Genomic DNA, 27955 nt, shown 5'->3' with positions numbered 1-27955 from the left:
AATGACCAGGAGGTGGTTAGTGACTGCCAGGTTCTCTCATTTTTGCTCCTGCTTCTCAGGACTAACCAAAGAAAACCAAATGTGCCCCCCAAACCAGCCACATAGGAGTCCCACTTCTAGTGAGCCCACCTCCAGCCCCCCCATGCCAATAACCTCCAATCAGTACATGAAGTTCTCCCCTTTTTCCTTCCCTGCCTTTGAGTCTCTGTCAAACCTAAGTTATGGTGGTTGTCCCTCTTGCTATAGATAGCTCTGAAAAATAGCCTCTTCTTGTTCTCACCTGAACAGATCCTAAAGTAATAGAGCCTGGTGGTACTAGTGAATCATCAGATGCAAGGCGGGAGCAATTATCATAATGGGTGGTAAAGTGGGAGATAAAGCCAGGGGGAAGTTAACACACAGAGACCTTGGGAAGATGTTTGCTGGAACATAGTATACCTAAGATAGGTGGGCATCCAACAAGAATACGGACTAATTGATTACAACCAAAAGGAATTAAAGAAGGATGATCAAATGGCTGACGACAGCCGCCCTAATAAAAAGTCATGATCCTTTGCCCATCTTCCACATCCCCAGCAATTTGAAAATCCAGAACCTATTGATAAAAGAGAGACTGGGTCCCCAAGAGGAAGATTCTTGTCATACCATAGCAATTCTATTGTATTAATTCCTCCAGTTCTTCCCAAAAGGACTTATAGACATTTACTCATGAAATCCAAACATTTCAAAGAATCATGGACCCAGTATCCAAGGTGACATTGATACCTGGATTTCCTAAAGTAGCATCATGTCCCCGTTCCCTGATAAATGGAGACTATGGAGGACAGGTGATAAATGGAATCCTGTCCCCGGTTCTCAGTGGAGCAGCTGGGCGCTGGAGCCCACCCCGTGGTCATTTCTGTAGACCCTGAATGAGTAATTGGAATATACATATTTGGTAGAGGAAAGATGCCCACATTAGTTCCTCAGCTGTGGGGTAAGAGGAATTTTAGTGGAAAGGCCAAATGGAAACCTCTAACACTGACCTCCCCAGCTAAGAGAGTAATTTTTTTGAATCACATCCCATGAGAAAACAGAGATTAGTGAAATCCTAAAAGATCAAAACAGTGTGAGCGTGAGGGAACCCAGCATATCCTCATTTAATTCACCAGTTTGTCAGTACAAAAACAATGTGGATTCAGAAGGAGTGCAATAGACTACTAAAAATTCAGCCGAGAAGTTGTCCTCCATCATGGGATTGAGAAAAACTTCTTGATCAGAAGGGGGAAGAGGAATGAAACAAAATAAAGTTTCAGTGACTGAGAGATTTCAAACAGAGTCGAGAGGTCATTCTGATGGTTTTTCTTATGCATTATATAGATATCTCGTTTTAGTATTTAGTGGATTAGAATAGCTAGAAGAAATACCTAAAATTCCTAAACTGTAATCCAGTAGCCTCGATGCTTAAAGATGATTGTATAACTATATAGCTTTTACAATGTGACCATGAGATTGTGAAAATCTTAGGGCCAATACTCCCTGTATCCAGTGTATGGAAAGATGAGTAAAAATAAGGAGGAAATATAAATTAATAATAAGGGGGAAAATGGGCATGGGATGTCTTGGGTGTTCTTTTTTTACTTTTATTTTTTATTCTTTTTTTTTGGGGGGGGGGGGGTAATGAAAATGTCCAAGAATTGATTGTGGTGATGCACAACTATATGATGATACTATAAACTATTGATTGTACACTTTGAATGTTTATAGGGTACATGAATGTATCTCAGTAAAATTGCATTTAAAAAGAAGGCGTAGTCCTCACTGCAAGCTGCTGTGACAACTGTGGCGTCTTTGCTAAAGCAGACTGATTCAGCTTCATTGATCTGCCAAATGCATCATTTTCCATCCCTACCAGGAAGGAGGATCAGAAACAGTTCTCATTCACTTGGGACAGACAACAGTATAAATTACCACCTTGCCCCAGTGCGATAATTCATTCGCTCTTGCCGTAATAAGGGACTTGGACTTGGACCAACTGAATCTTCATCAGTGCATCACATTGTCTCCTCTATTGACAGCATTATGACAATCAATCAGACTAGATGAGCAAGAATTATCAAGTATGCTAGAGGCCTCAGTAAGACACTTGCTCCAAAGGATGGGAGGTATGCCTAACAAAGCTTTAGGTTTTACCAGAGAAGAGAAATGTTCATGGAGTTCAGTAGTGTGGGGCATGCCAGGACATTCACTCAAAAGTAAAGGACAAATGATAGCATCTCTCATCTCCCACTACTAAGGGTAAATAAAATAAAACAACTGATAGGCTTTTTTGGATATAGAAGACACTGCATTCCATACTCTAAAAAAAATAAGTTTACTTGGTGACACAAAAGGCTGCAATTTTGACTGGGGCCTGGAGCAGGAAAGGGCTGAGGGGGGTCCAAAATGTGGTGAAAGCAACCTTGAAGCTTGCACCATATGATGATGCAGATCCTATGGTTTTGGAGATGTCAATGGTGGGGAAAGATGCCAAGTGAAGTTTGTGGCAAGCCCCAATAGGAGAATCAAAATACGTGATACCTAGGGTTCTGGGGCAATACATTGCTGTATGTTGCAGAAAATTCCGCAACATATAAAAAATCATTTAAAACTCAGCATGCTATCGGACCCTTGTAAAGATGGAATACCTGAGCATGGACATCAAGAACGGTCCATCATGAGCTGGGTTCCACCAGGTCATCCTGATGGTCCCAGCAGTAAACCCTCATAATATGGACATGGTGTATTGGGATTAAGGCACAAGCAGGGCCAGAGGACCTAACTAAGCTGCACAAGCAGATGGACCCAACCTCCGCGTCATGACCGCTGTTGCGTCAGCACCTCTCCCTCACTCGTCCCTGATGCTACACGGATAGGGTCCCTATGAATGAGAAGCAAAACCACCAAGCTTGATTTCCAGGTAGATCTACACAGTACGTGGGTGTAAGCCAAAAATGGATATAGCTACCCTATATCCCCACTCTCAGGGCCTTGACCATCTCTCCTATTTAGGTAATTTATGCTCCCCAGACCTTCAACGCAGGGTTCTGTAGGTTTAGAAGTCCTGGTTCCCAGAGGGGAAATGCTTTCAACAGGGGGCACAGCAAGAGATCCTTCAGACTTCAGGCAATGGCTACTGCCTGGTCACTTCAAAGCCCTCATACCGAAAACAAGCAGGCACAAAAGGAGTCTCTGTGCCGGCAGGCGTAATTTATCCTGGTCAGCAACAGGATGTATCACTGCTATTTCACAATGCAGGCAAGGAAGAATGTTTGGCACCCAGATGGTTCTTGGTTATCAGGGGCTCATTCCCCTCAGGGCTGAGGGTGCTGAGCACCTCACTAGGGAGCCCTAAGACCAACAGTGGTGCAAGGGTAAAATGGATCCAGAAAGAGGAGTAGAAGATCGAGATGATGAGTAACCATTGGGGATTTAAAGTTTGGTGTGGCAAAGTGGAGCTATAGTTTGTCCTCCTGACCTTCCTCTTGTAAGTTTTCCCAGAACAAAAGACTAACCGGAAACCCAAATGAGCCATAACTATAATATATTCTATGAGGAAACCATATCAAGTAATGTGAGGGGTGAACACTCGTGAATACTCTAATGCGCGACCCAGAGCCCTACCTCTTCACAACTGAAGCGCTCGTACCCACAGCCGCTGTTAGAAATGCTGGCAAACAGCTCTCAGGTGACTCATTCACCAAGAATTAACCTCTGCCAAAAAAGCCATCCGCCCAAGGTCTTGTCCCTGTCCCATCCAATGACTGATCGATGTGGGGAAACAAAGGCCCAGGCACTTGTCTCAAGGATGAGCAATGCTGAAGGAGCATCCCAACTTCAGAACGCCCCACAGGACTGGCTGAGACCTGGGACTCATCAGACTTCAGTTCACCGCTCTGCCCAATCCTGTTTCCTTCACTCCCGACAGGTGTCAATCCTGAGGACACTTTCTGCAGTCCTCCTCTATCTCAGAATCTGATGCCTGGGGAACCTAACATGGCACAGGCTGCTGCACACATACAAGCACAGAGTAGGCAGAGAGATTCTACCAGCAAAGCAAGAGATGGACAAAGGAGGCAAAATATACAAACATGGCAATGATTATAATGAGTGTCCATGGGATTTAAATTCTGAGCGAGGAGGGAAGTGAAGACCTGATGGCATCAGTTTCAGTGAAAGGGTGGAAAGTTCTGTGGATTCTTCCAGAGGGGTTGAAGGATTGATACAGTTTGGATATTTAAAAGAATGAGCTAAAATATTGCTATTTACTATGGTTTGCCAATTTCGAGCAAAATCATTCCTGTCAACCCTAAAGAACATCTCGGGCTCTATCTGAGATTCTACAAAAGGTCCACGCTCTATGATTACTTTCCAGAAACCTACAACCTCCAGTCGGCTTTCTAGGCAGATAAGTCCTGAAATACAGAGGGCCAGCCTTTCCAGAACTAGTTCCATCTCCCTAACCCATATTATCAACAGCCCTTTCCAACGTAAGACAGTTAGAATGGGCGTAAAGTCCAAATACCCCTAAAGACTGGGAGAAAGGTCAAAAGAGAAGGTGGAGTTATCAGAGAAGATAGGATTTAACAAATGAGTATGACCGCTGAATTATTATATTGATATTTTTCTGAGTCTCCAGTGTCTCGGAGTGGCTAGAAAGAAAAAACTAAAATTGTGGAACTGTAACCCATACCAAATTCTGAAATCTATTCTATAGCTCGTTGTTGCATTGTACTTTGAAATTTTTTTTGTATAGATGTTATATTACACAATTTAAAATATCAAAAAAAACACTATGAACTAGAAAGTTAGGGGGTGGTGCTCTGAGAACACAATGTTGGAAACCGTGATTATAGTGGGGTTACAATTTGGGGTAATGACAAGGCTAAGGGTATGCGTCAATGAGGTAAAAGGGAAGACAAATCTGTTGAAGAGAAAGAGACGTAGGAGATCAGGATTTGGGGTGGGGGGAACTTATGAGAATTTTTAAATCAACGCAAATTATGACAGAAGTAGAATGGGTGAGAGTAATAGTGCGTCAGTGCTAAAGCCTTCAAGGTTTATGGGGAAGTGACAGAGATATTTGCTACACATATGTTTGATAAATGACTGTATTCAGCATGGCTGAACACTAGTTTTTTAAAAAGCAAAAAAAAAAAAATAGACAAAAGATAGGAATATTTCAAAGAAGAAGATCTGGCCATTAAACACATGAATAAGTGATCCACTTCAGTGGCACTCAGAAGGCAAAGTGAACCCACAGTGAGGTAGCGTTTTACCACACCAGGGAGAAAATTATTTACAAGTCTGGCAATGGGAAATGTTTTCAAGGTTATGGCGAAATAGAAACATTCTTCACTCACAAAAGTGTACACTGAGAAAACTTTTCTTTTTTTAAAAAAAAGGTAACTTAAAAAAGCACACACAGTACAACTCAGCAATTCCAGTCATAAGTTTATACAATACACAAAGGAGTAAAGAGTCGATGATTGAAAGTCAGTTATGTCTGCATTTGATTTTCATATCCAATACAGACAAGGCATGCAATTTTGGAAGATTTGCTTTAGTTTTACCACATCCGAATAAGATGATTTTTAAAAAATATTACATAAAATGGGGCAGGCCACGGTGGCTCAGCAGGCAGACTTCTCACCTGCCACGCCAGAGACCCAGGTTCGATTTCCGGGGCCTACCCATGCAAAAAAAAAAAAGAAAAGAAAATTACGTAAAATGACAGACATATAGTAAGTGCTCAATAAAAGGAAATTAATTAAAGCAATATTGCTTTAAGATTGGTATCATTAATAATTTTGCAACAGCCTTACTTTCAGGAAGAAACTGCCACTAATGATTCACTTTGGTATAAAAACATGAAATTTTCCATTTTACTCCTGAAATGAAATAATTTGACAAGCATTAAAAGAATTTCGCGGTACATTTAGGTGGGTGAAATTTGGAGATGACTTTCGGGAAAGTCTTTTTCTTGAATCCATGAAATCACAGAAAACTCTAAAAAATGAGCAATATTTGAAATTCTGTTATTGGTATATAATTTTTTTTTTTTGCGAAGAATACGTTATACACTTAGTTCTGCCCCCTACAGACCGAACAAGGAAGTTCCCCGGCGCCGCAGCAAATCAAGGGCCACCGCGCGCGAGCTGGGGACGGGGCAGGGGCGGGGCCTGGGCGGGGCTCGGCGTGACATTTTGCGACCCCGATTCCACCGGCGTCACCTGCTACGCAATTGGCTGTCCGGTGCGCATCCGGGTCGGCGTGAGGAGGCGCAGAGAGCGCCCGAGACCGAGCCCTGCGCTTCCCCGAGGCCCGGACTGCATCCCCGGGAGGCGCCCGGAGCCCCGAGGCGTCGCCCCGCATCGCGCGGCCCTGCGCCCGCCGCGTCCCCGGCCCGCTCCGCCCGACCCCCGCGACCTGCCCCCGCGCGCTGGACCCAGCCGCCCGCCGCGCCGTCGAGGTGATGGGCAGCCGGCCCCGCAGCCCCAGCCCCGCGCCCTGGTGGGGCCCGCAGCCCACCGGACCCGGCCCCGCCAAGCGCCGCCGACCCGACGCGCCCGCGGACCCCGAGCCCGAGACGACGCCCGTCCTGGAAGGGCCGGCGGGGCCCGGCGCCGCGGACGCGCTCACCTCCGTGCTGGTGCTGGCGGCCGGCTGCGCCCTGCAGGTGCCCCTGGGCGACGCCGAGCTGGTGCTGGCGCCCGAGCCCACCTCGGTGTTGCACGTGTCCCTCGGCGCCCACACCCTCGTCCTGGTGCCCGAGGCCCTCCTGGACCCCGGGGATGACAGGCCGGCGGGAGACGGCGCCTCGCCCGGCCGCCCGGGGCCCGGCCCTCTCCTGGGCGCTCCGGAGCCCGAAGTGGTCGTGGAGCAGGGGTTCTTCTGCGCCGCCGCCCTCGAGGCCGACGAGGAAGACGTGGAAACGGAGTACCTGGAGCCCTGGCTGGAGCCCCGGGACTCAGGCGCTGCGCCCTGCTGCTCGGCTAGAAGCGTCCCCAGCCCCTGCTCGCTGGGCCGCGTCCCGGAGCCCTGTCCTCGGGCGCCCGCTCCCAGTCCGGAGAGACGCTCTCCTGGCCCCGACTTCAACCTGGACTTCCACCTCGGGAGGCCCTTGCCCGACTCACCTCTCCAACCTCTGCCCCCGTCTCCTAGTCCAGAGCCCCGCGAGCGCCCTCAGCGTCCCCCCCGCCCTCCGTGCAGGGCGCGGAGACGCCTGTTCCAGAGGTGAACCCTGGCACCCTGGATGAACACCCATCACGAGCTACACGGCAAGGCTAAATCCCTGGATGCCCAGAGGGATTTTCGGAGCCCTTCACACTGAACGTCCACCAGCCTGGTGACTGGACTTCAGACAATTGCTGTTTCTGTACAGACTGTCCACTGTAACAGATGAGGACATCTGGAAGAGAAAGCAGATTCTGGCCCTCATCTGTGAAGTAAAAAATGTGCCCACAGATACCAGCAATATTTTCAGACCTCTCGACTTTCTCGCGAGATCATTCTCAGCCCCTCCATTCTCCTTCATTTTTTATCAGTTGTTTTCCCTCAAAATCCACCCTTATACCACACCATACGCGCCCTACCCCATTTCTCCCCAAACCAAAATAATCACTGGATATCTTATGTTGTGTTTCTTTATATGTTTCACTATGAAGTCTCTTAACCATCTTTTTCCCTTGGCGTTTCTGTCTGCTCTTCAACCTGCCATATATAGTATGATGGTTACTGTGCATAATAGTGTGATGTTTGTTCATAGCTACCTCTGAACCTGTTGAAGAAGTTCTCTTCTACTCAGTTTAATTTAATTATGAATAAATGTTAAAATTTGTCCTATGATTTCAGCATGCATTGAGCTGTGTATTTACTTTCTTAACCTGTTCTTCTGGTGATTTCTCCCAACAGACTGATGGAAAATGCTTCCTTTTTGCTATTCCCCTTTTTTTTTATAGAATTAATTTTTAAATTTTTTAAATACCAAAAAACATCAAACAAATGCAAACATTCTCAACTTTTGATCATTCTGTTCTACATATATATTCAGTAATTCACAATATCATCACATAGTTGCATATTTATCATCATGATCATTTCTTGGAGCATTTGCATCTATTCAGAAAAAGAAAACAAAAAAATTCATACATACCATACCCCTTACTCCTCTCTTTCATTGACCACTGGCATTTCAATCTAAATTTATTTTAACATTTGTTCCCCTATTATTTATTTTTAATCCATATGTTCTACTCATCTGTTGATAAGGTAGATAAAAGGAGCATCAGACACAAGGTTTTCACAATCACACAGTCACATTGCAAAAGCTGTGATTTTTATCATTATACATACACATGATTATATCATTATACAATCATCTTCAAGAAACATGGCTATTGGAGCACAGCTCTACAGTTTCAGGCAGTTCCCTCCAGCCTCTCCATTACCTTAAGTAAGAAGGTGATATCTATTTAATGCGTGAGAATAACCTCCAGGATAACCTCTCGAGTCTTATTCCACATTATTTTGTACCATCCTAATTACACCTTTAGGTTTTTTCCCTCATATTTTTAAATTTAGAAAGAAAACATATAAACCAAACTTCTAATTTTTATTTAAAAAGTTAATTCATTGCCATGTTTGTGTTTTATAAAGGAAATAAAATTTTACTGGTAAAGCTGAAGTCAACAAGATGATTGCACTTTTTAAAACATCAGTGATTATTTTGATTTACCAACGTGCTTTACTATGTCTTCCCTACCTCACTCTCACATTCCGCTCATTCAGTCTAGACTCAAGCTTCTTCTTGCTGAGGAATATCCTTTAATAGTTCTTTCCACAGTGTTGTAAGTATGGGCCACTCTTTTGGTTTTGTAAATCTGAAAACGTTTTTTAGTGATAAACTCTCTTACTTTTCTATGTCTGAAAATGTTCTATTGCATATTCATTCTTGCATGATATTTTACCTGAATGTGAAATTCTAAAATATTTCACCATGTTCCATTGTTCTGTCCTTTGTTGTTGCTACAAGTAAAAATTCATCAGCTTATCAGGCTGTTATTCCTTTTATATGTGATTTTGCTCATAATTTTAGTATATTTTCAATGTTACTTTGCCTTTGATGTTCTGCATTCCCACTAATATGTCTAGGGGTGGAATTCTGTTTTTACGTGACTTAATGGAATTTGGTTAACTGTATTGATATGGGGAGTTATCTCTTTCCTGAAATCCTACAAAGTCTTAGTCTCTGTCTCTTGGAATATCCCACATATCCTCATCTTAAAATCCTACGAGATACAGAATGACTACTTAATAAATTCTCATGACTTTTAATATCTTAAAAATGTCTTTTTTGTATATCTTTATCAATTCCAACATACTCTTTTAGCCAATGAACTGGTCTTTTCATTGACTGTTTCCAGTGTTCTGACTATATTTCTATGAGAATGTTTTCCTTTCAGAGATTGCAGTTTTTCAAGATTTTTACTTATTTCAAAACTTCCACACTTGGTATCATAAACTTCTATTTTTGTTTCAGGGATTGTATTCCATCCTTTATGTTTTGAGAAGTTTTAAACATTCATTAAGAGCTTTGATTGATTCCGTTTCCTCACATGTGAAATCTCCTAGGATTTGTTTTTATTAATGTGCTTATAAATGACATCCACCTCATGTGCTTATTAATTTTTGTTAGTGGGCACATTTCGAGTGAGAGTTCATCTTCTGCACCCCGTCTTTATAATTTTACAATTTCTACTTTTAGTCCTCCAAGAGCCACTGCTCAGAACGGGGGCTTTTGGAACTCCTGTAACTTGTCTTTCGGAAAGACACGGATCTGATCCCCAAGCAGTCACACAGTCTCGATTCTCCATTTCAGTCAGCTTTCCTGATCTACCACAGGCAGGCTCATGGAATAACCGTCAGTCACTCTGCATCCTCTCATCACTGACAGCAGGCTAATTTTCAATCATTCAAAGGAACAGAAACCCCAAATGCCACTATAATTTCATCTCAACACCACAAATACATCAGAATTTCAGAGATCATTTTTTTAATATCCAGAAAGAAAAGACATCTTAGCTACAATAAAAATATAATGATTCAGATATTGACTGCTGCAGTGGAATAAGAGCATCAAAGTGCTGATAGAAAACAACTGTTTCGACGTGAAATTTTCACTTAAACTGTTTTCCAGAAATGAATATGACAAACATTTGTTTAGACAGAAACATTTGTTAAAGAGAGAGTAATTTAAGGATGTGCAAAATTTCCTCTGGTTAGATCATTATATCATGCGACAAAATACAAAGATCAAAGACTGAACCACACCCATGAAGGGATGCATTTCAGCAGGGAAAGATGTACTTTCCAATAAAAGGTACTGGGACAACTGGTTTTATACATGGGGAGAAAACTGAAAGTGAATCACTATCTCATTCATACAGAGCATTACATCTGGGCAAAGAGCTTAAATTTGGACGGCGAAGATTTAAATATTGAGAAGATATACAAATGATGCTGGAATAGGGAGTATTTCTTAAACAATACAGAAAAATCACAAAGCATAAAGAACAAAACTATTCATTTGAAACTGGTTTAAAATTATGAACTTCTGTTTATCAAAAGACACTATAAAGAATATGAATAAAAACAATCCACCAAATGGGAAACAATTTCAATATATTTAAGCAATGAAGAAGTACCAAAGTCAAAAATTTAAAAGAGCAAAAGACATAAGCAATAAACACAGAAGATGTTACATGAATGGCCCATACATGAAAGAAAACATGATCAACTTCAGGAGTAATCAGAGAAAAACAACAAAAATGCGTGATGAGATACATCTTACCCCACTAGGTTGGAGAATACTGAGAAACTTAACCATGCTAAGTGCTGCCAAGGGTGTGACACAAAGGAAAGTTTTACCCACTTCACAGGTATGTAAATCAGGACAAGAAAGGAGTTCAGCATTATATATTATTGCTAAGGTGTCCACCAACTACCACCCAACAATTTCAAATCTAGGATTTTGTCCTTGCATAAGAATGAAACATTGAAGACCCCTATTTTGAAGTTCAGCCTGTCTTTATTTTATTCCCATATCCCACACCAACCAGGTTTTTAATTTTATAGAAAAGGCTTCTCCTCTGTGCCTCACTTGTTGTGAGGACAGATGAATTAGTTTTTTAACACTCGATATAATTAATGCAGGTCAGATAGTTTGGACACAAGAAGTTAACCTTATCATAATTGTTGCCACTATTAGTATCAATTACCACAACTTGGTCTCGAACTGCAACCACAAAAAATGCCATCAGTCAGGTTCACTCTATTATTGTAAAAATATTCTTTTACCAAAGCAGAAATTGTGTAGTTTCACGAACGAAGGGATTTCAAGATAGGGGTAGAGATACTTCATTTTGTGGGGAGAAAAGTTCCTTTTCCTTCCGTTCCGGGAAATCTTAGACGTCATCAGACATACTTCTAAAATTAAGCAAGCGCTTTCCGAGATTGTGTTTGCGGTACTTTTCCCCAAAAAACAAAAGCAGTAAAGCCCCCGGGCTCTTTAAGGGTCCCCAGGAGCACAGCTTCTCACCGCCTTCCAGACACCCCAGAGCCAGCGCACACCCCCGGCCGCGTCCCTGCGGAGCGCTGACTGCGGCGGCCTCAGCCTGAGGGCTCAGCCCCGGGGCGGCCCGAGGATGCACCGAGACGGCAGCGAGGCGCGCAGAGCTCTGCACCCCCGGGAGGCGCCCGGAGCCCCGAGGCGTCGCCCCGCATCGCGCGGCCCTGCGCCCGCCGCGTCCCCGGCCCGCGACCTGCCCCCGCGCGCTGGACCCAGCCGCCCGCCGCGCCGTCGAGGTGATGGGCAGCCGGCCCCGCAGCCCCAGCCCCGCGCCCTGGTGGGGCCCGCAGCCCACCGGACCCGGCCCCGCCAAGCGCCGCCGACCCGACGCGCCCGCGGACCCCGAGCCCGAGGCGACGCCCGTCCTGGAAGGGCCGGCGGGGCCCGGCGCCGCGGACGCGCTCACCTCCGTGCTGGTGCTGGCGGCCGGCTGCGCCCTGCAGGTGCCCCTGGGCGACGCCGAGCTGGTGCTGGCGCCCGAGCCCACCTCGGTGCTGCACGTGTCCCTCGGCGCCCACACCCTCGTCCTGGTGCCCGAGGCCCTCCTGGACCCCGGGGATGACAGGCCGGCGGGAGACGGCGCCTCGCCCGGCCGCCCGGGGCCCGGCCCTCTCCTGGGCGCTCCGGAGCCCGAAGTGGTCGTGGAGCAGGGGTTCTTCTGCGCCGCCGCCCTCGAGGCCGACGAGGAAGACGTGGAAACGGAGTACCTGGAGCCCTGGCTGGAGCCCCCGGACGCAGGTGCTGCGCCCTGCTGCTCGGCTAGAAGCGTCCCCAGCCCCTGCTCGCTGGGCCGCGTCCCGGAGCCCTGTCCTCGGGCGCCCGCTCCCAGTCCGGAGAGACGCTCTCCTGGCCCCGACTTCACCCTGGACTTCCACCTCGGGAGGCCCTTGCCCGACTCACCTCTCCAACCTCTGCCCCCGTCTCCTAGTCCAGAGCCCCGCGAGCGCCCTCAGCGTCCCCCCCGCCCTCCGTGCAGGGCCCTGATGCCTGTTTCAGGAATGAACTGCCTCCCACAAGCTCTCACCACCCTGGGTCTAAAGAGACCGACTGTGAGCTCATCTATCACCCACTTTATTCGTGGGCAGCCGGCAGCTGTGCATTCTTGTTTGTTTTGAATCAAACTAGGACATCAGAACACAAAGAAGATACTGCTCAGCCCCTGTAGGAAGGCGAATCGGCCACAGGAAGCACGCAGTGAATTCTCAGACCCTTTGTCTCTGCGGCCCCTGCTGTCTTCCATGTCCGTCACGCGCAGCCAAGTCCGTTCTCCCTCTTTCTCCCATACTCTTGCTTCAAATTCATCTGTTTCCTTTTCAGTTCATCCCCTTTCCCTCATCATCTCCCCATGCATCTCTCCTTTTTCTCCAATCCAAGTCGTCGGGTTGTTTTATTTTTGCAGTTACAATTTACCTGTATGAGTTCCCCATCATACTCCCCATCTGAGCTTTCTGATCACTGATTTTGTTTTCCCTTTCTTCTTACTTTCCTTAACACCTTTGAACCTGGTCGATAATAGGGTCAAGACTAATGTATATTAAGTGAATAAATGGCACACAAATATAATGCACTAATATTTTGAAATTTTTCTGAAAATATATTGATGAAACCAATATTTAATGGGGGGACAGAGGGAAGAAACAGATTATTTCTTTCCAGAAGGAGCTTGTATAATGTCTACTCTTCTATATTTTAATAATCAAATGCGTATTCCTGAGACAGATTATAAAGATATTTCCTAAAATCTCTTCTGATAGTTTTAAAGTTTTATTTTTCCAATTTAGATATTTACTCCTTCATGATTGTATTTTTGTGTATAGTTTGAAATAGGGATATATTTTTTCAAATAAAAAGCCAGTGTCTCAGTACCAATTATTGAATCCAACCTTTCTCCTATTCATTTATAATGCCAATTCTGTTCTATACTAATCCACCATATGGGGGGAATCTGACATTTTCAGATAAAAACTGAGTTTATTTTCCCCCAGCAAACCTTCTCTAAAGAAAATCCTAAATGATGTACTTTGAGTGGAAGGAAAGTGATTCTAAACTGGAACTTTTGAGAAGTGGGGTGGGGGGGACAAAGAACAAAATGTTCTAAACATAAATTTAAATGAATAATGACTGGATAAAACATTAATAATGTTTAGAGGGGATAAAAACCAAAGATAAAATTAAAACACATGTCAACACAGCCTTTAAGCAAGAGGGGATACGAAGTTTTAAGAACTTTGGCCACGAGAAAGGTAAATGCATGAATTAAATAGAGACTTTATTAACTCTACACTATGAAGTTTAGTATACATGCTATAATGTGTAGAATAACTAATAAAAGAAGAGAAACCGAGTGTATAAATTCTAAATCAGTATAGATAAAATGGGACAATAAACATTCAATTAATCCAAATGATGCAGAAAAAAAAAGATAGAGAAAAACAGAACACACTGGACAAAATAAACTAGCAACATTAAACACAAATATTTCAATAATTGTATTAAATATAAATGGATTAAATACTCTAGTTAAAAGAAAAAGATTATGACGTTGCATTTTAAAAATCAAAATGCACCTTAAGTACATACTGCTAAGTGCAAGAATCTAGTTTGGAAAGGCTATGTACTGTATGATTCCAACCATGTGACAATGTAGAAAAGGCAAAACTATAGAGATAATGAGTGATTGCCAAAGGTTGCCCCCTGTGATGGGAAGGGATGAAAAGGCGAGGGCATTTTGAGGACAGTGGAACTGTTCTGCATGATACCATAATGGTGAATACATGGCATTAATCATTCGTCCAAACCCACAGAACTATATATACAAAGAGTGGACCCTAATGTAAACTGTGGACTTTAGTTACAAATAATGTATAAATATTGGTTCATCAATTGTAAAAAAAAAAAAATGTACTACTCTAAATCAAGATGTTACTACTATGGAAACTATATACAGAGAGGGAGGCAGGTAATATGGGAAATCTGTAATTTTTATGCAATTTTTAAATAAAATAGTTTGTTTTTAAAAGTCAAATGCTATGCTGTTTACAAGGGATAATCTAAAACATAAAATTACAGAAAGGTGGAATCTCAAAGAATAGGAAGAGATGTATTAGGCAATACTAATTAAAAGAAAGCTGGTATACTACATATACCAATATTAGGTAAAATACACTGCATGAGGGAAAAAGCATTATCAGAAGTAAAGAGGCCCACTTCTAATGATAAAAATTTACCAGAATGATATAGAAATTATAAATTTGTATGCACATAGTAAGCCCCAAGCATATTAAACAAAAATTAGGGAAGCTGATAAATAACTGTATTATAAGTAATCCGGCAACTGATAGTACAAGGAGTAAAAAAAATTGAGTAAGGATATTGAGGATTTGAACAACACAATTTACCCAATGGGCAATTTAGAATCCTGAACCCTACACATTTTTTTTTGAATGGACACAGAAGATGTACAAACTAACCATATAATGGACCATAATGCAAATCTAAACAAATGTTAAAGAATAAAATTCATACAGAATACATTCTCTGAATACAATACAGTCAAGTGGTGAAATCAATAACAAAAAAGGAAAATAGAAATTTCCAAGTGGTAGGAAAGTAAGAAATACACCCATTGTTCAAAACATGGGTATATTATTTCATAACAAATAATCCACAGTTCAAAAAAAAAGAAAACTTAGAAATTAAAACTACCTTAAATTAAAAGTGTCACATATGAAAACTTACAAGACACAATCAACGCAGTTCTTTAAAAGCAATTTTATTTCTGAAAATTAATGAATTGGGCAACCATCTCAAAAAATTAGAATAAACCCAGGAGATTAATTGAAAAGAAATTAGAAGGAAGGTAATGGTAAAGATAATGGCAGAAATTGATGTAATAGAAAATACGTGTGATTTTGAGCAAAACATAAAAAGAGGAAGCGATCAAATAACATAGAGTATAATAATATGAAAACTAGCAAAACTGAGCTATGCAGCTGTCCAGATCTACCAACTAGCCCGAAATCTCAGGAAAAGCAGGTGCCTTCAATGAGAGAGAGAATTTAAGCACTGGCTTACCTGGAGCAGAGCAAAGAAGGAACGTGGGACTGACATACAATTTAGTAAGCAAAGTTCAGCTAGAATTCTAAACAAATTCCTAAAGGCTGAGTGTGGGGAACATGAGAGCATTAAAGCCCTAAAAGCTACAAGCACAGGAGGAGTCACACCCACTCACAGCCTGTTTCCCATAGACCTCTCCAGGAGCTCACAGGTAAAGTTGGAAACAGGGCAGAAGAGCATAGAAAGTCACACACAAAGGCAAGCCACATCAATGACCTTTGGAAAAGGATATATTTACAAATCAATTACCTGATAAAGGCTTTGTAGTCAAAGTACATAAAGAACTCTCAAAACTTAATAATAAGGAAACTCTTTAAAGAAAGATAACAAAATCAAGACATTCAACAATGCAACATCATAATGACCACCATCCAAATGAAAATTAGGGAAATATGATCCATAACCGAGAGTGGAAGCAGTCAAGAGAAATAAATTCATAAATAATGGAGAGATGGGATCATCAGGCAAGGACACTAACAGCTATTGTAAAGATGCTCAGTATGCTCAAGGATTTTAAGGGAAACCTGAACATAGTAAGAAGAATATAAAAGGATTAAAAAGTACCTAAAAGAACTTCTAGAAATGAAAACTGCACTATATGAAATGAAACATTTACTAGATGACATTAACATCAGATTAGACACTGCAGAGAAAATGAAGAAGTGAATATAAGACAAAATCAAATTTATCCAAACTGAAGCTCAAAGAGGCTAAATAAATGAAACAGAGCATCAATGACCTTTGGGAAAATATCAACAAGTCTAAAACATATTTAATTGGAATTTTAAGAGAAGAGGGGTGGATTTTTGAAATTTAGTGAAAATTATAAACCCCCAAATCTGAAGAACTCAAAAAACTACATACAGGATAAATACACAAACACACACACACACACACACACACACAAGCTGCTACACCACCAAGGCATATTATAGTCAATTGATGAAAACAAGTGGTAAAGAGAGAGTCTTACAAAGAAACCAGAGGAAGTGGATAGCACAATACTTGTGATGGTAGCATGATGCTGTAAATTATCAAAGCTGAGTGTAAGTGTGGTTGAAAGAGGAAGATTAGGGTCATGTGTGACACCAGAAGGAAAGCTAGAGGATAAAAATTGGGACTGTATAACTTAATGAAACCTACAGTGGAGGATGTTGGTGGCTAATTGTACAAATGTAAGAAAGGTTTTACATGAGCAAGAACAAATGTATATCACTATTGTACTGTATTAATAATAGGGTGTTATATGGGAAAAATTTAATTAATGTAAACTAAGGGCTATAGTCAATAGTAACGTTGTAACATTCATTCATTAAATGTAACAAAGGCACTATATCAAAGCTAAATTTCAATAATAGGGGATATATGGGATATGGAATTTTTTTCTTCAGAAGAAATTAGAATGTTCTCATATTGATTGTGATGGTGAATATATAACTATGTGATTATACCAAGAGCCATTGGTGGTACACTTAGGACGGATAATATGGTGTGGGAGTCAGATTCAGGTGTCAACTTGGCCAAGTGAAGGGGCCTAGTTCTATTGCTGTGAACATGAGCCAATGGCATGTGAACCTCATTTGTTGCTCATTACATCTGCAATCAGCTAGGAGGTGCCTGCTGCAATGAATGATGTTTGATTTAATTGGCTGGTGCTTAAATGAGAGAGCTCAAGGTAGCACAGCCCAAGCAGCTCAGCATACCTCATCTCAGCACTCACAGCTCAGCCCAGGCCTTTGGAGATACAGAAAGAAATCACCCGGGGAAAGTTGTTGGAACCCAGAGGCCTGGAGAGAAGACCAGCAGAGACCATCCTGTGCCTTCCCACATAAGAAAGGACCTCAGTTGAAAGTTACTGCCTTTCCTCTGAAGAACTATACACTTTTAACTAATAAATCCCCTTTTATTAAAAGCATTCCCACAGCTAGCAACCTAGAATATACGGTGTGTGAATAAAGCTGTTTTTTAAAAAAAGGACCCAGAGAGGAAAAAAAGACAGATTCCTCGGAGGAAAAGAGATAAGAAATACAACAGATCCTCTCTAAAGTGTTGGGAAAACTGTCAAACTATAACTCTATATCCAATGAAAATATTCTTCAGCAGTGAAGGCAAAATAAACTTGTTTGGGGGTAGCTGGGAGAAGGGAGAGTATTTGTCACAAGTATTTGCACTGCAAGGAATGTTAAAGGAAATTCTTCAGTTTGGAGGAAAATGATACCAGATGGAAACTTGGATCTATACAAAGGGAGGAAAAAGACCAAAAAAATGACAAATTATAGGTAAATATAAAAGATATTTTTCTCATTCTTTTAAATTTCTTTTAAAGATAAATATTGTTTAAAGCAAAAATAACATTATATTGTAAGCATTATAATATATGTAGAAGTAAAATGTATGGCAATAATAGCACCAAGAATGGAAGGGGAATGAAAGTGTACAAATGTAAAGTTCTTACAGTATACATTAAATGGTAGGCATATTTGAAAACAGAATTTGAAATGTTGATGATTCATAGAGTAATTACTGAAAAATAAAACCCAGTGGTATAACTAATAAGTTGAGGAAATAAAAATGGAATTCTTAAAATGACTCACGTATACAAAAGAAGGCAGGAAAGGGGGAGAAAAGTAGCAAATAACTGATGGAGAAATAGAAAGTCAATACCTAGGTGGTTGGATTAAAAGCATATCAACAATTATGTTAAATTATATTAAAATTATCTAAGCATTCCAATTAAAATATAAAATCTGAAAAGTTTACAATACTATATGGTTCTGTTTATATAACCTTCTTGAAATGACAAAATTATAGAAATTGAGAACAGATTCGTGGTTTCCCAGGCTTGGGGTGTGGTGAGGAAGGGGGCTGGGTGTGACAAAGGACTCTTGTTCTGCCCGGTAACTCGGATGGTGGTGACACGATCCTACACATGAGGGAATTGTGCACAACCACATGTGTGCACAGACGAATGAGTGCATGTAAACTGATAAAATCTGATTAAGGTCTGTGGCTTAACAAGATAAATGTCCTGATTGTAATACTATCTTATAGTTGTATAAAATATTACTTTGGGGAGAATTGGGTGAAAGGTATATGGGCGTCTTTGTATTGTTTCTTACATCTGCATGTGACTCTACAGTGATCTCAAAATTACAAGTTGAATAAAAGAGAGAATATCATTATATATATATATATATTTACAGATAGATAGACCTGAAAAGGAAAAGGTATTAGCCTCATTAGTCTTTAGAAAATGCTGGTGATGCTTTATATATTGATCTGTGCCATCATCATGTGTGTGCAGTTTGTGATAATTTATCAAGCTGTACACTTAATATTTGTGCACGCTTCTATATATGTTATATTTCTATTTTAAAGTCATTGTAACAAAAGAAAGTTGGTATAGTTAGAATAATAGCAGACAAAGTGCAGAACAAGGAATATTAATAGGATTAAAGAGGGAGACTTCATAATTAAAAGGAGTCAATTCATTAAGAGGGCATAACCTTAAATTGAGTGTCCTGCTAATAACAGAGCACAAAGTTCATGAAGCAAAACCTGATATAACTAAAAGGAGAAGTCGATAAATCTATTATTTTAATTGGAGATTCAACACTCCTCTCTTAATTATGGATTAAGCAGTAGAAAAATAGTAAGAACTTCGTAGATTGGAAAAACACTGCTAATCAACCAGACCTGATTTGCATTTTTTTAAAAAAATCTGCACTCAACAACAGAAAAACACATTCTTTTCAAGTGCATGTGAAACATTCACAACAATAGACAATATTATGGGCATAACACAGGTCTCGATAACCTTAAAGAAATTGAAACCACTCAAAGTATGTTCTCTGACCACAACAACTTTAAACTCAAAGTTAATAAAAGAAAAATATCTGTAAAATCCCCCAAGATGTTTGTAAATTAAATGAGGCATTTCTAAATAACTGCAGGTTTGAAAGGATGCATGTATCCTAGAAAAGCCATGTTTAATCCTAATCCTATTTTGTAATGGCAGCCGTTTCTTCTAATCCCTATTCAGTACTGCAGTTGGAAACTTTTATTAGAGTATCTCCATGAAGATGTGACTCACTCAAGAGTGGGTGTTAAACTGGATCAGGTGGAAATGTGTCTCCACCCATTCTAGGTGGGTCTTGATTACTTTACTGGAATCCAATGAAAAAGGAAACATTTTGGAAAAAGTGGAAGATTCAGAGAGAGCAGAGAAAAACGACAGAGCCACAAGAAAGCTACAATAGAATGCCACAGAACCACGAAGCAGAGAGTCCAGCAACTTTTGGAGATGAAGAAGGAAAACACCTCCTAGTAAACTGGAGAGGAAGTTAGCAGATGATATCATGTTCACCATGTGCCCTTTCTGCCAAAAGAGAAACCCTAGCCGTGTTCACCATGTGCCTTTTCACTTGAGAGAGAAACCCTGAACATCATCGGCCTTCTTGAATCAAGGTATCTTTCCCTGGATGCCTTAGATTGAACATTTCTATAGCCTTGCTTTAACTGGGACATTTTCTCAGCTTTAGAACTGTAGTTTAGAAAATTATTAAATCCCTGCTTTTTAAAAGCCATTCCATTTCTGGTCTATTGCATTCCAGCAGTGAGCAAACTAGAACAATAACCAGTAGGTCAAATAAGAAATCATAAGAAATTTAGACAATATTTGAACTGAATGAAAATGAAAGCACAACATATCATAATATGTGGGCTACAGCCAGCCAGGCTTAGAGGGAAGCACATAGTATTAAATTCTCATAATGGAGAAATAAGGATCAAAATGTCATCATTTAAACTGCCATCTCAATAAACTAAGAAACAAATATCAAGTTAACCTCAAAATGGGCAGAAGGAAAGAAGAAAATTCAAATCAATGAACTATGAAATGGATAAACACTAAGGAAAAAAATCATTAAAACCAACAGCTTGTTTCTTATACTATCAATAAAACTGATAAGTTGATTGAGTGATCAAGAAAAAAGATTATACAAATACCAATATCATGAATAAAAGAGAGAATACCTGTAAAGAGCCTAAAAATGTTAAAAGGATAAGGAAAAAGACAAAAAAAAAATAGCAAAAGATGTGAATAAACATTTCTGCAAAGAAGATAAACAAATGGCCAATAAGCACATGAAAAGATGCTCAACATCATTAGCCATTAGGGAAATTCAAATCAAAACTACAATGAGATACCGTTCCACACCCACTGGAATGGCTACTACTGAAAAAAATGGAAAATAAGTGTTGGAGAGAATGTAAAGAAGAGTACTCACTGATTGTTGGTGGGAATGTGAAATGATGCAGCAACTAAGAAAAACAGTTGAGCATTTTCTCAGAAAGTCAAGTATAGAATTACCATATGACCCCACAATCCCACTTCTAGGCATGCACTCAAAAGAACTGAAAGCAAGGACAGGAACAGACATTTGCACACCGATGTTCATGGTGGCATTATTCACAATTGCCAAAAGATGTAAGCAACCCAAGTGTCCATCAACTGATAAATGGATAAACAAAATGTAGTATATACATTCGATGGAATATTATTCAGCCATAAAAAGAAATGCAGTTTGATACATGCGACAACATGGGTGAACTTTAAAGACATCATGTTGCATGAAATAAGCCAGATACAAAAGGACAAATAATGTATGATCTTACTGATAGGAAATAATTAGAAAAAGTAAATTCATAGTGTCAGAAACTAGAAAAGAGCTTACCAGGGGCTGGGGTAGAGGTAGAGAATGGAGAGTTAATGTGTAATTAGTACAGATTTTCTGGTTGGGGTGACAGAACGGATAGTGGGGGTGTTGCAAGACACTGTGTATGTAATTAACACCACTGAATTGTATGTTCAAATGTGGTTTCAATGGGAAATTTTAGGTTATATATATGTTGCTAGAATAAATTTTTTAAAAAAATAGGACCTATACAACATAAACAGTGAACCCTAATGTAAACTATGGACTACAGTTAATTATATAACAGCAATGCTATCATTTCATCAACTAATCATATAATAACAATGCTATCAGTTCATCAACTGTAACAAAGTTACCACACTAATGTGAAGTGCAAATAATAGGGAAAATTGGGGGAAGGCAGTTATACGGGGGCTCTATATTTTCCGTATGCTTTTTCTGTAAGCCTATAGGTTTAGTTTTAAAAAGGCTAAGGATAAGGTAATACCATGAACAGCTTTATGCCGATAAATCTGACAACCTAGATAAAATGGAAAAATTCTTAAAGGACACAAATTACCAAAGCTCACTCAAGGAGAAATAGATAACCTAAATAGTTTTATGCCTATTAAGGAAATTGAATTTATAGTTAAAAACCTCCCCACATGAAAACTCCAGACTCTGCGAATTTTAGTAGCGACGTCTACCAAACATTTAAGGATGAAATGATACCAATTTTATACACTCTCTTCAAGAAAATGGAAGAGGAGAGGACACTCCTTGACTCATTTTATTAGGCCAGCATTGCCCTGATACAAGAAAAGAAAATACAGACCAATATCCCACATAAACAGAGGCAGAAAAATTTTTATTGAAGTGGATCAAATTGAATCCAGCAATAAATTAATTTACAGAAAAGATGATTCTTCATGACCAAGCAAAATTTCTCTCAGGAATGTAAAGTGGGTTTAACTTTCAACTATCAATAAATATAATTCACTATATCAACAGGCAAAAAGGGGAATGATATGTTTTCCACAGCAGATTCAGAAAAAGCATTTGACAAAATTCAATATCCATTCGTGATAAAAATTCTAAGGAACTAAGCATTTATATAGGGAATGTCCTCATCGTAGTAAGGGGCATCTATGAGAAACCTAAAGAAAGGACTATAATGAATGGTAAAAATACTGAATGTTCCCCCCAAATGTTTGGAAACAAGTCAATGATGTATGTTTTCAACAATTCTATTCAACATTGTACTGGAGATCCTAGCCAGTGCAACAAGGCAAGAAAAGAAATAAAAGGCATATAGATTGGAAGGGAAGAACAAAACTGTATTTCTTCACAGATGACATAATCAACTATACAGGAAAATTAATTAATTAATTAATCTACAGAAAAGCTTCTAGACACACAACTGTCTTCACACCAGCATCAATTGTAATCTCTCTAGGAGTAAAAATGAATGAATTACTGTTATACCCCATGATTTAGATAAATCTCATAAGCATGTTGTGTGGAAAAATCCAGACACAGAAGCATACATCTTATATTATTCAAAAAAATTCTAAAATAGGCAAAACAGCCTTTGATTTTAGAAGTCAGGATGGCGGTTTCTTTAGGAGGTAGGAAAGAGTGGTAAATGGGACGGGACAGAAAGAGGGAGGGTCTCCAAAGTGCTGGCAACGTTCTACTTCTTGACCTTAGTGATGGTTAGGTAGGTTTTGCCTTAGCTGGAATTACCTGGAAAACAGCCTAAAATGGGGATTAAGTGTTGATGCTTTATTTGAAGAGGCTGGCTCAGGGCAGTGAAAATGAGGTAAAAGGGAAGATTGGCTTGAAAGGCCGGGAAAACATGTAAGATGACGTTATCACGGGTCATATGGCAGGTGTGCCCGCTCAATCACTTGGGACAGCACCAAACAGGTATCTGGAGAAAAACATGCCCATCAAAGGGAGGAAAAGAGAAGGAATTCATCCGTCCGGCTCCTTCCTGTCCCGCTATGCGTCCACGTTTGCGCCATGGAGAGTCGGCCTGCCCACCGTTTGTAGCTGAGTCATCCCACCCATTAGGCAGCCCCTTGGGAAGCCAGGCCCCGTGGCCTCTGGTAGGGCACCTCATGGAAGTCTGCAAGGGGCAGGAGCCTCCAGAGGCTCCGGGTGCGAGGTCGACTGGCCTCCGGTCAAGGAAGATGCAGCACCAGCAGCGCGCAGGTGGAGAAAGGTGGAGCCCCGAGGGGCAGACGAGGCTGAGGGAATCTGGGGAAGTCCCTCCGATGAACCCAACATCGTTAGGAACTGCGTGCCATTCTGCATCTTACACTTTGGTGAACACATTATTTTCAAATGCAATAAATGTGGATATTTTGAGATGAAGCAAATCATGAAATTAAAAAGATAAAATAATTGAGGTTGTGAGGTCCTTACTCCCTCAGGAGAAGGCTGGGGTGTCCAGGCAGAGGTGGGTGATACGAACCAGCATCACCTCCGCTCTAACAATCGAGTTAGTATTCCTCAACCTTCTACGAAGTGTCCACCTTCTTTTCCTTTTTGGATTGTGACGGATGTGACTTACCCTCTACAACTTGTTTTCCTCCAACAAACTGTCGTCAGATCTAATTTTTCCCAGTCCCGGGCATCCAAGGACCTCTTGTAACGTTTGATCTTGTTCATCATCCAGCAACACCAAAAGGGACAAAATGTGCCACACATCATTTTCAGCACCAGTTTCTTTTAATGAAGAAACACCTGGATCCTAAGAAATCTGCAGCCATCCAGTGATCAAACAGTAATCAAACATCTGGCATAATACATTCAGAAAGCCAGTGGAGCCAGCCAGTTCCACAGACGCTTGTTAAGAAAAGCAATAGATTTTCTAGGATGCTCTCAGAGAAGGATAATATAGGCTGCCCTTCCTTTGCTGGATACTTTGAGATTTGGGGAAAATACTGGATGAGCTTAGTGTGGTCTGCCTTATCAACTTGTGAATCCTAATCTCTTTCTTCAGGGAGATTTCTGGTTGAGGATAAGATGGATGCTTAGGCTTAAATTCGTTGGTTTTCGCTTTGGTTTATTCTCTGACTTCTGCAAGGTTGTTCTTTCTGCTTTGCAATTCATTTCGACAAGGATTTTGTGAGGACCGATCTAATGTTCATTCCTGCTCGAGGACAACAGCAGTACAGAAAAGACAAAACTCAGAGAAAGCCCCGTCTCTGCCACCCTGGAGGTTATAGGCTTGAGGCAAGAGTGACATGAAACAGCAACCTAAGCACATTGTAGTAATGTTTTCCGAAGTATGGAACTAATACCATTGAGAGAAACCAAAGATGCTTTTAGGTTTTAAGAGAAACAAACCTAATACTCTTGTATTTTACTGAGTATCAAAAACTAAGCATACCATGCCCCTATCTTCGTATCTATTATGACTTTAGGTCAGATGAAAGGAAGCAGCATGTAAAAAAGTCAGTGTATCAAAAATTACCAAGTAAACATTAAGTCAAAAAATAAATCCAAATAATGCCTGGATGTGGAGAAATGTGAGGGTGGTACTGGTTGGGAAGACTGAAGTTTGGGGAATATTGTGCTACAAAGTAGAATCAGGTGCCAGGTTTTGTGTGAGTGTGAGCCGTGGATAGGTGGGAAGGCAGTGGAAACCTTGGCCTACAGAGGTGAGGGCGGGAGGTCCAGGGGAGAAGCACTGGAGCTGGACTGATGAGGATGGGCTAGAAAAAAGGAGAGGAAGGGGCTTAGCGGGCAGGGGGAGCAACCCCAGGGAAGTGTGCCAGTGCACGCGCAGGGGGAGAGGCAGGAACCACTGACCAGGGTCTCCTCCCTGGTGAAGGGCATCTGTGGAGAAGGGAAGGGGTAGGTCATGTGAGGCACGCCAGTGTGGCAGAAGGCAGGGAGGGAAATCCTTCTGAGCCGGGCAGGCAGAGGAGACAATACGAAAGATCTGAAGACTGCAGGATGGCCAGGGTCTCCCCGGACCACAGGGAGTCCTGGCCAGGAATGGCAGGTGGGGTAGAGGGCAGGGTGGAAGTGGGTCTCCTCCGTGCAGGGGCAGCCGGGAAGCCTGAGCAACGCTGCTGTGGCCCCACCTGGGCCAACCTGGAGGGGCAAAGGCCGTGGATGAAAGGACTGAGCTTAGACATCGTCCTGGACACACCTTCCAATTCCTTCAGCAGCCACAGGTCAACGCTTCTCTCCGTCCCAATTACTACACGGGTGTCAGCCGTGTGACACTGACTAGATTAAAGCTCATAGAGGTCCCGAGACAATCTGAAAGCTTCTGGCCTTTAGCCAAGGCCTCAGTAAAGGGTCCCCAAATTGGTTTCCCTGAATCAGCTGATGGCAGCCTACGACCCTGGCCCACTCCCAGGTTCTCTGAAGCAGCTCAGAATGGTGAGCGCCACAGGACAATTCCAAAACTGCCCCCATAACAACTCCTGGACCTCAAAGAGAACTAAAAACTCCCTTAGGATTAGATTATCCCTAAGCACACTACAGAAAAGATGAGTCCAACAAATAACCCAATGAAAAACGGGCAGCGTATTTGAATGGATACTTCTCCCAAGACAATAAGCACATGGAAAGATGCTCAACATCATTCTCCTTTGGAAATGCAAAGCAAAACCACAGTGAGATACCCCTTCACACCTCCTGGGATGATTATTATTAAAAAAAAGATAGACAATAACAAGTATTAGCAAGGATGTGGAAAAATTGGTGGCTTCATACCTTGCTGGTGGGATTGAAAATACATTGAAAAGCAGGACCTCAAAAAGTTAAAATAAATTTACCATATAGCCCAGAAATTCCCATCCTAGGTACATGGCAAGGAGAATCAAAGACACATGTCCACGCAAAACTTCTTGGCAAATGCCCATAGCAATATTCTTCATAATAGCCAAGAACTGGAAACAAACCAAATGTGCATCATCTGACGAGTGAATAAACAAATCGTAGTATATTCCCACAACGAAATATTATTCAGCAGTAAAAAGGAATGAAGACCTGATACATGCTACAACATGGATGAAACTTGAGAACATTAGGCTAAGTGAAACACACTCGACCAAAATAAAAGACCACATATTATCTGATTCCATTGATATGAAATGTCCCAAATATGCAAATCCATAGAGACAGCAAGTAAACTAGAGGTTGCCAGAGGCACAGGGAGGGAGGAATGGAGAGGGGCTGCTAACGGGTACGGGGTTTCTTTTAGGGGTGATGAAAATGTTCTGAAATTAGATAGTAGTGATAGCTATATAACTATGAAAATGCTAAAAATCACTGAATCAGAACACTTCAAAGGGGCCAATTTTATGGCATGTGAATTTTATCTCAGTAAATCTATTATTTAATAAAACATAAATGAGATCATTTCATGCTCCAGCTTACAGTGATGGAGGGGCAGGGGGGGCAGCGTGGCCGGGACAGCCCCGTTGGGAAGAACCCAGGGGAGGCTTCAAAGAAAGGCTGCGACTGGGAAGGAGCAAGTGCCAGACGCGGAGACCCTGGGACAACGGGAAGTAGGTGGCCATCATGCTCCTTGGGACCAAGTGATGGCCAAGCCCCTTCTCTCAGCACCGCTGTCCCCAGTGTCAAATGGACAGACGTCAGCCTAGAAGATCTCCAAGGACCCTCCTGGCTCTGTTTGTTGAGGCTGAAGCCCAGAGACCCCCATGGCAGGACAGAGTCGAGGGGGACGCATGTGGGAAGGAGAGGGGAAGTGGAAGAAGGAGTTCGCCAGAGTTGCCATCTGGCGAACTCTTCCTCAGCCCAGATGTCCCTTCTTCCAGAAAGCCTTCCCCAAGCCTCCTCTCCACAGCTCTCCACGCAGCCAGTTCCCAGAGCAAGGCCCCTGGATGGGGGAGTGTTGGGGAAATGAAGAAGGACATTTCTGCGGGAGGGAATGCGAAAACAAAGCGGGCTGCGTCCTCTGTGGCACGGGCAGGTGCTGGCAAAGCCCCGTGGAATTGAGCTGACATGGTGTGTGAATCAATGATGTGTGAGTGCTTACGAGAGCGAGCTGGTGAAAGAAGGACCAAGACTGGACATCTGCCTCCCTGGAAAGGAGGGACAGACCAGCTGGCTGATCCTGGGGAGTGGCACCCAGGGCCAGGGCCCAGAAGCAGTTTCCAGAAGTTGGGTCCTGAACGCAGGCCAGCACCTGAGGCCTGAGTCAAGAGCTAAGGCTCGGAGGGAGGCAGTGAGAACCTAAAAGCTAAAGAGAGTGCAGGAGGTCTGCTGAGATACTCCCCAGGTCTGCACATGGCTAACTCCTACTCCTTTTCCAACAGTCAGCTTCAGTGCCTCTCACCGCCCATCTAGCGAAGCCGGAGGTCTGGAAGGCTCCCGAGCAGGGTTCCTCCTGCCAAGGGTGGGTGAGTGGGGAAGGGCGCCAGGGGGGCCACTGGCAGGCACCCACCTGCCGCAGCGGCCATGGGGTCTGGCTCCAGACCTGCCAGGAGAGCACGAGGCTGAGGGA

General features: G+C 42.0%; 2 protein-coding genes across 2 annotated transcripts; both read left to right on the top strand.

Annotated features, from left to right (window-relative positions):
• The first annotated feature begins 6493 nt into the window (after positions 1-6493).
• Positions 6494-7730, top strand: LOC143658088 (proline-rich protein 23C-like). The gene has a single exon (XM_077130424.1). The coding sequence runs from the start codon at positions 6494-6496 to the stop codon at positions 7256-7258; it is 765 nt and encodes a 254-aa protein (XP_076986539.1). The 3' UTR covers positions 7259-7730.
• A 4156-nt stretch (positions 7731-11886) lies between these two features.
• On the top strand, positions 11887-12762 carry LOC143656881 (proline-rich protein 23B-like). The gene has a single exon (XM_077128638.1). It carries the CDS (start codon positions 11887-11889, stop codon positions 12760-12762), a length of 876 nt encoding a protein of 291 aa, XP_076984753.1.
• Positions 12763-27955: the final 15193 nt, after the last annotated feature.

The sequence above is a fragment of the Tamandua tetradactyla genome, chromosome 15, assembly GCF_023851605.1.
Source record: "Tamandua tetradactyla isolate mTamTet1 chromosome 15, mTamTet1.pri, whole genome shotgun sequence".
Taxonomy (NCBI): Eukaryota; Metazoa; Chordata; class Mammalia; order Pilosa; family Myrmecophagidae; genus Tamandua; species Tamandua tetradactyla.
The sequence above is the reverse complement of the archived record's forward strand: the minus strand, read 5'-3'. Positions and strand labels throughout refer to the sequence as shown.